The sequence below is a fragment of the Primulina tabacum genome, chromosome 8, assembly GCF_025594145.1.
Source record: "Primulina tabacum isolate GXHZ01 chromosome 8, ASM2559414v2, whole genome shotgun sequence".
Classification (NCBI taxonomy): domain Eukaryota; kingdom Viridiplantae; phylum Streptophyta; class Magnoliopsida; order Lamiales; family Gesneriaceae; genus Primulina; species Primulina tabacum.
In genome coordinates, this window is record NC_134557.1 from 3,824,701 (window position 1) to 3,836,442 (window position 11,742).

General features: G+C 34.7%; 1 protein-coding gene across 2 annotated transcripts; it reads right to left on the reverse strand.

Annotated features, from left to right (window-relative positions):
• Positions 1–957: 957 nt before the first annotated feature.
• On the reverse strand, positions 958–7,341 carry LOC142553076 (homeobox-leucine zipper protein ANTHOCYANINLESS 2-like). Of its 2 annotated transcripts, none has more exons than XM_075663073.1 (9): positions 6,341–7,341; positions 6,019–6,236; positions 5,823–5,940; positions 5,023–5,715; positions 4,737–4,838; positions 4,436–4,639; positions 2,691–2,865; positions 1,964–2,328; positions 958–1,615 (listed from the first exon to the last, which is right to left on the reverse strand). In XM_075663073.1, exons 1-9 carry the CDS (start codon positions 6,557–6,559, stop codon positions 1,289–1,291), a joined length of 2,421 nt encoding a protein of 806 aa, XP_075519188.1. In that variant the 5' UTR covers positions 6,560–7,341; the 3' UTR covers positions 958–1,288. The 2 variants fall into 2 exon arrangements, with proteins under 2 accessions (XP_075519188.1, XP_075519187.1); XM_075663072.1 differs by having other exon boundaries at positions 1,964–2,331; positions 6,341–7,336.
• Between the last annotated feature and the right edge of the window lie 4,401 nt (positions 7,342–11,742).

An 11,742-nucleotide genomic window follows, 5' to 3' on the forward strand; every position in this document is an offset into this window, starting at 1 on the left:
TGCATGAGAAAAAGAGGGATACTTTCTAAAGCTTGAAAGAGTCGTGTTTTGATATAATTTGGAATTTACTGCAACTGCATCCCAAGGCCGGACCTTTTATGAGGCCAAGGAGGCCTCCGTCTCAGGGCCCGGTCCTTTGAGGGAGTTCAATATATATATTTTGAGCTGATAATCTGTTGAAATAAATTTTTTTTGTCTAATATTAAATAAAAAGAAGAGTAATCTGATCATTTTTGTTTATAATTGATCACACTCATTATTTTCTTAAAGTTCGGTTTGAACAATTTAAATAATATCAAGAGACTTTGGGACATTTGTTGAGTTTGGAGAAGTTAATGAGTTAATCTTTAACTAACTTGATGAAGTATTGAGTAGAACTTCAACAATTTTTTTAGATGCTACAGTGGTTAGCAAAACTGAATGATTTATTCTCAAATACTTATATTACCTATAAGATTTTGTTAACTATCCTAATAACAATTTCACAAGTATAAAGAAGTTTATTGAAGTTAAAGTTATTAAGCACTTATCTTCAATCAATAATATTATAAAATAGACTAAATGAGCTAACTATGTTGTTAATTGACAAAGAAATGATCAGAAAACTGGATTATACAAATTTGATATATGTTTTTCTCTAAAATAGCTAAACAATTATTATTTATGTAATTAATTCAAATATTTATTGATTTGTTTTTTATGTAATATATTGTTTCTTATGTATTTATTATTTGTTAACTGAATTTTAGTATTATTTATAACAACAAGATAACCTATTTTTAAATTTTCGCTTCGGATCTCATCAAACACAAATACGGCTATGTTGCATCCGAGTCTCTTCATTGTAGATCAAGACGGCTACTTGTCTCAGATGAATTATTTGGACAACTGAAAATAAAATGTCGGATAGTGTCCCAAAATGGTATTAAATTGGATAAAAAAATTCATATACCCCTCATATAAAAACAAATAAAATAAACTAAAGTGTTGGACAAAAGTACAAACACATAAATAATGTAAGCGCATAAAAAAAAAGTCAAGACGATTGAAGCCAAACTCGACATAGCTACATCAACTGTCGAAGAAATTGACTAACAAAAAACACACAACCACACGCAAATGCTACTCAAAGCCAACTTAAGGGGTACTCTTGAGTCAATACCCGAACCACCGCCTACTTGAGGTGTTCCGACACTTGGTTCGTTCTTGACTCGATCAACCCCCTAAATCGCGACTGGAGGATATACACATTAAACAACACAACGAATTAACGAAGTTGACATCGGAATCAAGGCTCGCAGTGAAGGGAAGCCTTGATTTTCTGCACTGTGCACGATATGAGATTATTGACGGTCTCCACGGACTCGAGGGTGAGCTTGGACGAGGGGAGGCTATTCACCAAGATTTGAAATGCCACGGTCAGAAGTGACCCGTTCACTCTACCGGCTACGATGGCGAACCCAGAGGGAAGCAGCGCCACGTAAGCAGGATCTCCACCGTTGAGCACCACGTGCATTGCCGGGTTGTCCACTGGCGCGTACACCACAAGCGACCCCGCTGCGTCTATGCATGTCTCCTGGAGTATCAACATGTTGCTCTGGTCTGCGTTTATTGCCTGAGTGGCAAATTACAGAAAACCCCTTCAGTATTACGCAGAGTATTTTCACGGGAGTCAACTCAATAGTTGACTTTTTCTTCATTGACGTCGGCAAATGCGTTGACATTTGTTTGACAAAAAATCTACTTCTCTAATATATTACTTGCAAAGAAACTGAATTTAATACGTAGACACAAGGTGTAATAAAATATTTAACAACGTAATTCTTTTGACCGGTCATGGTTATATATCCACTTAATTCTGTGTCATCACGACACAAAAACAAGTATTCATTTAAAATATAATATTAAAATAAACCACCCAAAAAGTTGTTATTTTTAGATTAAGTTGGGGGGACTGACTTACACTTGCACGTAGAAGGGAAACGCAGTTGCCATGATCCTGTCCTTTGGCAATGTGAGCCATTTCTTGCATTGGTCCACCATTTGAGAGGATATCCCACTCGCACCTAAACCCTACATTTCTAAGGAAATCGAACAGTCTCTGAGGCGACACCGGCAGCCACACGGAAGTCGAGGCACTAAGCACGATTCCAGGTGGCTCACCAGGGTCATCGATGCTCTTCCGAGTCATGACTCGGACATCTTCGCCCACACTTTCAGTACGAAGTTTGTTCCATTTGTGAACTGTGGAAGCACACACACCAGCACAGAAGTTGGTGGTCATGCGCTGTGCTAGCTTCAGCATGCTCCTCCTTCCCGCACCACTTACTGCTGCATGTGGAATTAATGTCCCATTCATTACTAGAAACATGTTAGGCCGTTGTACAAGATAATCTTAAAAAACTATGTACGTAGTTTCCATCTTATCTAATAATATAAAATATAAATAATCAGTTGACTTTAATAATTTTGGTAATATTAATATAGGCTTTTATAAATTGGTTTTAAAAATAAAATCTAAAGAAATGGGATTATCATAAAGACATGATAATTAAAAAGTATTTTGTTTTGACAATTTTCTAAATAAGAACAATCAATCAATTACAGAGTAAAAGTTTAGCTTCTTTCAAATCTGTATCTTACTTATATATCGCAATAATATTTGATAGAAATTTATCGTGCCAGCTTACCAGCTTGATCCCTAGAGGGGGCGGCGGAAGACATGAGGATGGCGAGACACTCGCATTGGCGTTGCAGGGTGGCGACCCAACGTTGCGAACCAAAGCCCATCCCAGCGCTGATGAAAGTCCGATAAAGCTGGTGAACTGCGCTCTCATCATATTCAGTATGCTCCACCCATGTAACCTACACAATAGCAAGCCATTAATCTACCACGCTTAATTTCTCGAAACATAAATAAATTGACTTGGCATGAGTGGCATTATTTTATTTTTAACTGTCGCAATCCCAAGAATCACAATATAAAATAAGAAATTATAAATAAAAACTTTACATTTTTTTCTTTTTGCGGGATGCAAATGCAACTGTCCCACCTCTACTTGTAACTAATTGGGTCCACTTAAACATATAATAGAAGCCTATATGTAGATAGGGTACACAAAATTATGACAGATTTAGAGGCACGAGGCTGAGAGATCCGGACAAAGGTTTGATTGATTAGAGAAACAAGTACATTATGGAGCTGGAAACAGGTAAGGCCATCTCCAATCCATATCCTCTATTTTTCATCCTCTATCCTCCAAAATAGAGATCATCAAACACCTTCTCCAACCCATATCCTCTAAATATTACCAAATACTCTATTTCTTTAATTTATTTCATTTTCAACTCATATTCTCTAAATATTACCAAATAATTTTTTTTAATTTATTTCATTTTCGAACACATACACACATATAATTAATTAATTTCATAATATATTATTTAACTAAACTTAACTAATTCGCTAAACATGGCACAACTACATGTAATTCGTTTATTAATTTTCAAAAGCACTATATAGCAATTTTTAAAATATCTATTTTGTAATTATTTTTCACCCCTTTTCAATCCTCTATATGAACAGTGATACTCCATAAATAGAGGATCACTGTTGCATACTCTAAAGTGGAGGAAACAAATAGAGTATGCTTGGAGAAGATTTCATCCTCCATACCATTATGGAAGACGGTAGGAGATGCCCTAATAGACAGTTCCATAAATAAATTATTACATTATGAATAATATATATATATATATATATATATATATATAAGGTGTGGGGGATGATCGAGACAGAATCAGACGTTGGAACAGAAACATCAAATTCTTAAATTACAGCCTTTAATACCAAATCATATGATATTAACGTAACCCGAGAAGCAAAAAAATAGCAGGAGGCTTATATTATTTATCAACTATTGTTTATATCAAGTGTTGGGATTTACCTAAATAATCCCATGCGGATCTATTTCATTTTAATATAATCTTACGAGAGCCCAGGTCAAAAATAATTATTAAACTAACTAGATTAAACAATAGTCATGCCACAAGGGAAACATCTCATTGTATGCGACTTCAACCTGAGCATGGGAGCTAAATATACACACCATTAACATTTGACGAGTCAAGCTATTCGTGAGTAAAAGTCGGTATTTCTTGAATCTCGAATAAAAATGAAGCCATGGTCTCTTGAATCAAGAAAAAGCACGATTTTTGTTAATGGGGGAAGAGGTATTCAAAATTTATTGTTCTCAACTAAGTCCCCCAAAGGTGCAGTTGTTTCAACAAACTTATTTAACACAATAAGGTGAGAGATACCAACCTATGTGAGGCTCAATAAATGCCAAGATAACAAGTATTGAGCTGTGTGCAATAAGTAACAAGCCAACAAAATAAGGCATACATGCATGTATTAGGAGAAATAAATAATTACCTTAGAATAGCCATTGGGCATATCCTGCACCACACATCCAGAGGGAAGTCTCCGGCAGTTCTGCATCTGCGAATTTTCTCCGACAGTGTCGATCGAAACATCAACAACCGCCCACACACCCTCGGCGTGTTGCTTGCAGAACCGAAGAAAGTTGACCTCTCGAACCGGAACTAATGGTGACAGAACTTGGATTTCAGCTTGCACCTAATACATGATAATGAAGCAACAAAATTTCAAGAATCAGTCATTCGGATGCACAAAGGAAGCATAAAAATGGTGTGCCAACCGGAATGAATGTTACCAGTTGAAGAGCACCGTCCCTTGTTCCGCCCATACCGTTTGATATAACATCCAAAGTCGTGGTCCTGGCGACTATACAAGGAAACATCTCTGCCCATTTGTTCTATCAGGTATAAGGAAACCTCAATTACTCACAACAATAGAACAAGGAAGATACTCAAAATCGAGAAACATGAACCATATATCATAACATCATCGTAAAAAAAATAGTTTTCAACTCCAAAAAACTACATCAGTTACTTTCAAGCTAAGTGATGCGTTATGGACATTTTAACAAGAATGCTCACCGAGTCCATTAACGTCTCAACTAGAGCCAAACTGTTTATGATCACCAAACCGGTCTCTCTCGAGGCCTCAGATACAAAACCAGTCGGTTTCATGCCAATGCAAGGAGTAAAAGTTCTTAAATATTCTTCATGATTGAGCACTTCCCTCCCACCTTCCAATGTTCTAACCCAAAGGGGCTCATCTGATTGAGCCATTTTCACCAATTCATCCATAGCAGCCAAAGCAAGCTCCAAGTACATTGATCTCTCCAAAGATCTTTCGATTGGGGCAACATTCATACTAGCTTTAGCTGAAGGCACTGAAGGGAAAGGGTTCGAAATCCCAACACAAAAATCAGGGGAGCCTAATGGTAGCGACGAAGGTACGGCATTTAAGACACCAAAACCATTGTTCCCAACTCCAAGTTCCAAACTAGAATTAGGCATTGGCGGCACCATGGACACAGTCATAGAAGAAATGGGGCGGCCTAAAAACTTTCCGGCAAGCACACATACACGATCCAGTTCATCCTTTAGCCTAGCATTTTCGATTCTGAGGTGTTGCTCCTCCAGGGATATGTCACCAATTATAGCCGGACCGCCACAGTTGGTGCACATTGGGTTTCTCATTGCGTCCCTTATCGACATGTTTTCGGCACGGAGCTTGTCGTTCTCTTGCCTGAGCAGCGAATTGTCATGGCGTTCGAGTTGTGTCTGGTCGAATCAAGAACTCAAATTTCAATCAAACCCTATTGGAAACAAAGAGACTCCAAAACATACACAGCAAATTAATAAAGAGGCGAAGAGGCTTTTCCTGATACCTTCATTTGAGTTCTTCTATTCTGAAACCAAAACTTGACTTGTCTAGAATCCAAGCAAAGCCGTTTGCTGAGCTCCATTCTTTGCTTTTCATCAGGGTGAGGACACTCCTTGAAGAGACTGAAGACACATCCGAAAACAAAAGATCAATAAAAAATACATACAAAAGCAACATCAAAAGCGATAAACAATCGATACCCCTCAAGTTCTTGGATTTGTTGAGGAGTGTGTCGGTGGTATCTTTTCTTCCTCGGCGGTTTGTCCGCGGCATCTTGTTCATCTCCGGAGGCTCCCTCCATATTATCACTCCCAGATCTACTCTCGTGCTCTTCATCTCTCATTTTCCTGACATTACCAAATTCAAAAGTTTCCCCCATTCTCGCCACCGCTCCTTGACTAGCTCCGGCACCTGTTTCCTGCCCAACAAAAACAATAGCCCAGGCCAAGAAAACCATTAAAAAGAAAAAAAAAACCTTCCCTACTAGTAAATACAATTACATAAAACGAAAAAAGAGTGTACAAGGGCTAGAGAGAGGCCGGAAGAATTGAACACTGGCTTGGCGGCGAGAGAATGAGACAGAACGCGGGGCTGAGCAATGGCACCAGTGGGCATGCTGTTGATATTGCTCGTTAAAGTGATGGTTTTAATATTGGTGCTGTCGCTATAGGGTATGTCCGCGGCAATTCTTGCACCGCCACCACCACAAGAATTGTTATCAAGAAAATCTCCAAAATTCATGAATTAATACGCGCTTTAATTAAGTCTCTTTTATTTTTTATTCCCCTCACTCACTCTTTCTAGATTTGGCTCTTGCCTTTTCGCCTCCCTATATACCTTCTGGAGTGGCTCTTCACTTCTCTCACCACAAGATTCAGAAGCAGCATTAAAACTATCGAGAAACTTGGTATATCAGGCGGCAGGACTTCAGTTGTTCCAAACGTAATTAATACAATGTTTTCTTTTTCAAAATCAAACACCAAAAACACGAGAAATCTGCTTGGACAATAATCACAAGCAGAAGAGGGACAAAAAAGAGATGAAAAATAAAGGAGAGGTAGAGGAGACACAAGGCCTAAATCCAAATGTCTCCAACTCCCTCTCTCATAAAATCAAGCCTTCTGCTTTGATATTAACCAAAAAAACTGAGAGAAAGAGAGACAAAAAAAAGGCAAGCGAAAAAACCTTCTGTTTCGCCCTCTTCTCCCTCAACCCAAATCTCTCAAAAAATCCAATCTTTTTTTAGAGAAAAACGGGGGTCCCTTTGCCTCAAGAAAACCCTAGTCTGGAGCACCTTTCTTTCTTTTCTACTCCTTCATATATCTGCATGCTTGACTTGGAAAAAGCGAGTTGTCATGTCCTAAAAAAGCAGAAAAACAAAAGAAATAGAGAGAAAAAAACGTGAATGGCTAAAAAGGTTCGTATTATTTCCTCGCTGAGAGAGGAGAGAGGGGGAAAACGCCAATAAAAAAAGCAAGAAAATTGAAGAAAATGAAGATAATACCGCTACACTATGTGGAGTATTCGAAGTCCACATATACATGCGACCAAAAACGCAGAGAAAAAGGCTCAGTTGACTCTCTCGAATACAGACACAGTAGAAATGGACTTTTCCGATATCTCTCCTTTGAAATTTTCTGGCAGTGAAATTATTTGTCCCCTTTTGAGTACCTCTTTACGCCGTAAAACAGTAAAAGCACGTGAAATTGAACAAGACATTTTATTTTTAGGCTGCGTCTTGTTTTAAAGATAAAATATATTAATGATTGGTAGGTAAATGATAAAGAAAATGATTGTGTTAGGAATATAATATATGGTGTTATGTTTGATATGATTTTTAAGTGTAGGATAATTTCGAATTTTTTGATGAAAGGACAAAATTGCCCTTTCTTTTTTTTTTCTTCTTCCACTTCGGCGGCGACGGCGACGTTCCGGTAACGTCGGTGTGGCCAGCAGTCAACGGCGTCGACGGCTGCCGGCCGGCCGAAAGTTATCGGTCGGCGGCGACGGTCGGTGGTCCGGTAATTTGATTTTTTGGATCCATTTTCAAGGTTGAAAATTGGAATTAAGTGTATAAACATCTGTTTCACCCTTGGTTTATCGCTACCATATCTTTTGAACAAATGTTCTACCTCTTTTTTCCCCACCAGCTTTCTTACTCAGTGCTGATATGATTGTAGTCGTAAAGAAGTGAGCAACGGTTCCACAATTCTATCAATAAAATCATAATTAAATTCATAAATGATTCCAAAATAATAAGCTAGAATATGTATGCTAATTTATAAATCACTCGATCTCTTCTAAATCTGTAATTAACGTAAATAAAACATGGTTAACAGATTGAATCATTCTAAAATCGATCCGTATGCCCAATTGAACCTGAAACCAATATAATTGGTTATGAGTTGAATCAAATTCAACATCAATAATAAATTGGATTAAGTTACTTCAAAATGATAAATTAGAACCGAAGAAAACGGCGGTATCTCATTTACATCTTTTTAAATTACAAATTACTTTTTTTTTTTATCTGTCGGCAATATTATGATCGTGCTTATGAAAAACGAAACCACCCCGAATAAGAACCGAAGAAAACGGCGGTATCTATGAATAGCTCCTAATTGGGCTGCGCATTAGGTTTACTGGGACCAACATTTTATTACCCAACCTAAGGACACAGACTAATTTGCGATGTACGATATTATTTTAGTCTATAGTAATTAATAAAACAAACTTAAAATATTATCACTAAATGAAATAGTTAAATAAAATGAATAATTGCATAAAGATGTTTATTTTTATTATTTCAAATTGCATAAATATATTGTTCGAAAATCTATAAATGGAGATATATATGTTATATTCTAATAAAACTATTTTTATGCAATCAAAGCATATAATCATATCACATATAAAAATTTTTATGTTGAACAACCAATATAATTAAATTAATTTTCTAGAAAGAATTGAATTAAAATTAAATCAAACTTCATTAAATTAATGTTATGCAGCATGTGATTAGTAGAGACGTAGATATTGGTTGAGTCTGTTGGGTTGGTCAGTCCTGCCAAATAACTTAAGTGAGTTGTATTGAAATTTTACAATTTATTTAAAGACGAGCCTAAACAAGTCAGCTCACGCGGGTCGCAGGTTGATCCACGAGCTGAGAAGAAAAAAAAAGATATATAAGTTTTTTGTAGTAAAAGGTGTGAATTCATTGGACTAATTACTTTGGCTAACAAGTAGAATTATAAAATCAAGAACTACATTTATTAAGATTTTTTTAGAAAATATTATTTATGATATGATTAGATTCAATGAATTATAGAGTTTTTTATTTTTTGGTTGGGTTGGCCCACATGCTGGCCGCTTAACCCGCAACCGACATTGGATTGAGTTGGGTTGAAGATTTCTCAATCCGTCAAGACGGCTTGCCTTGACCAAAATATTGATATCCAGTTTTTTTATTACAACTACAAATATTGATATCCAATTAAACCTATCGATTTAATACGTTTTTATCGGTTATATATTTAACACTTACAAGTTAAATGCATGATTTGTATTGTTCGTTTAAAATTAGTTGACTCGATATTTGTAATTATTTTTCAGCTTTAATTTCTTGCACCATTAGTAATCAAATTCAAATGATTAATGAAAACTTCCAGATTTAAGATCCTATAAATTAAAACTTATTAATGTCCCATAAATAATCCCAAATTAATTATGATTCCATATTTGTAAAATATTAAAAATAATATATACAGTATCTTTTGCGATTAATGAATTTAATTTATTAACTATAGCTTATCGACAACTCTCTTATCGGTCATTATATATGACCTAATGCAATAGCTTGATTCATAAAAAAAATTAATGTTCTAATATTGTTTTCTAGATAGCATTCCGTAAATTATTTAACCTACAACTAAAAATATGAAATATTATAAAAAATAAATCTAAAAAGTGTTTGTAAATTGTATATTTAAAACGCAATTGCTCGACAATATATACAAATTTTTTTAGAGATGTATTTATTTGGCATAGGAAATTACATTTTTAGTATTTTATGTTCGTTTTTTTGCGATATTAATAATCTGTGTTGTCAAATTTCAGTTTTAAATTTATATCTTATTATTATTATTTTGGTTATTTTAGCTCATTTTCATTGAAAGTGTTGATACAACAAAACACACATCAGGAGAATATTTGTGTCATATAAACACCACGTCGGAAAAGAACTAAAATTGAAAAAATAAAGACAAAGACTGAACTTGACAACATAAAAAACCAAAATCACAAATAGAAAAACGTACATGACAAAAATGCAATTTTCTCACTTTTGGCATACTTAAAATTTTGAAGCGTACACGTTGAAAACTTATGACTTGATCAATTGATGTCTAACTTAATTGCACACTACTTTTCAAACCATTGATTATTTATCTAAATTTTGGTCTAAATTCAATCAATTTATATGACATTATCGATCACTGAAGCGTATAACTCCCAGTTAATATAATGATTATTTGTCTGCTTTTTTTTTTTTATTATTTTTAGTTGCAATCTAATTATATATTATGAGCGTAGAAAATTCATTTTTTTTAATATACAAATATACTTACATATTAAAATTTTAAAAAATTTCTCATTTGAGTAACACTCATTCTTACAATTTTGATATTTTTGAGGTGCCCGAGTTTCTTCAACCAATACCCTAGTTAGTGGTTGCTGTCAACCCCATTTCCCCGGAAGTTTCATGTATTGATTTAAAATTGCTTCAGAGTAAACCCTAATCAATAATCCTGTATGCATTGACTAGATGATATAGTTTTATTTTCAACTATTTTTGGTCTAACTGCTTACTTGACACTGAAAAATAGACGAAAGTCAAAGGATTTCAAATTTTTAGTGCGATTTTCAAATGCATCGATTACGTTTCGATGGAAAATATTTGATTCAGAATAAATGATTTGATTTGAGTAACTGATTTGAAGAAGAGATTTTAAATTAAAAGAGACTATGTTGGATAAAAAGAAATCCTTTACAACTACTACTAAACTGAAAAGTGATGGATTGGAAACTCTCTCGACTAATTAATTTAGGCAAATAGCCATGATTTATTGAAATCCATTATTTCAAATGAAGCTTATTTCTTCAGACTATTATATTGTACACTATTAGGATGACATATATACTTTGAAATGGTAACTAACGATCACAAAAGCTAATTAATTAATGCATGAATCATGTGGCAAGACATATATACGTTTCAGCTGCGCGCATATATAATTATTTATGAATATGTATCAAGAGAAACTATATGTGTATACATATAGAATACGCCGAAACACGCTATAAACAATCGAGAATCATCCTTATTTGAGATCCAAAAATCCAATAAACTGAACTTGGTTTGAAGTTAGAACCATATAATTTATCTCCATTTGTGATTTAGAGAACATGGTTCAAATCGTTCGAAAGCGAACGGATCGGATACGGAATTTAAATCACAAATAACGTAAGAACGACTCAAGTTTTTACACTAAATGACGTTGTTTTAATTCCATTCCTATGGATGTATCATGCATGCTGACTTTAATAGATATTTTAAATTTGGTTGGACTTAATTATAAACGGCATAAAATAATAAAAAATTAATTATTTATAATCGGATTCGTCTTTGATTTATCTTATTGTATTATAGAAAATTGACTAAATTTTTTATTGAGATTTGAGAAGAAAAAAAGGAGTAGTCGTAGTTCAATTTTGGGTTAAAAAGATAAATAATTCAATAATTTAAACACCCAAATCTCCCCCGGATAGAAACTATGTATATTGTATTTGTAGTACACCTTGGCTTATAAATTCCTCGTGAAACTTTACTCCTTGTGTGCTATAATAAACTCTTACTAATCTGCATC

Coding starts and splice junctions, on each gene's coding strand:
- LOC142553076 (XM_075663072.1), bottom strand. CDS start 6,559: ATGAATTTTGGAGATTTTCTTGATAACAATTCTTGTGGTGGTGGCGGT. Junction 4,640..4,736: donor GGGACGGTGCTCTTCAACTG/GTAACATTCATT, acceptor ATCATGTATTAG/GTGCAAGCTGAAATCCAAGT. Junction 1,616..1,963: donor TTTCCCTTCTACGTGCAAGT/GTAAGTCAGTCC, acceptor TTTGCCACTCAG/GCAATAAACGCAGACCAGAG.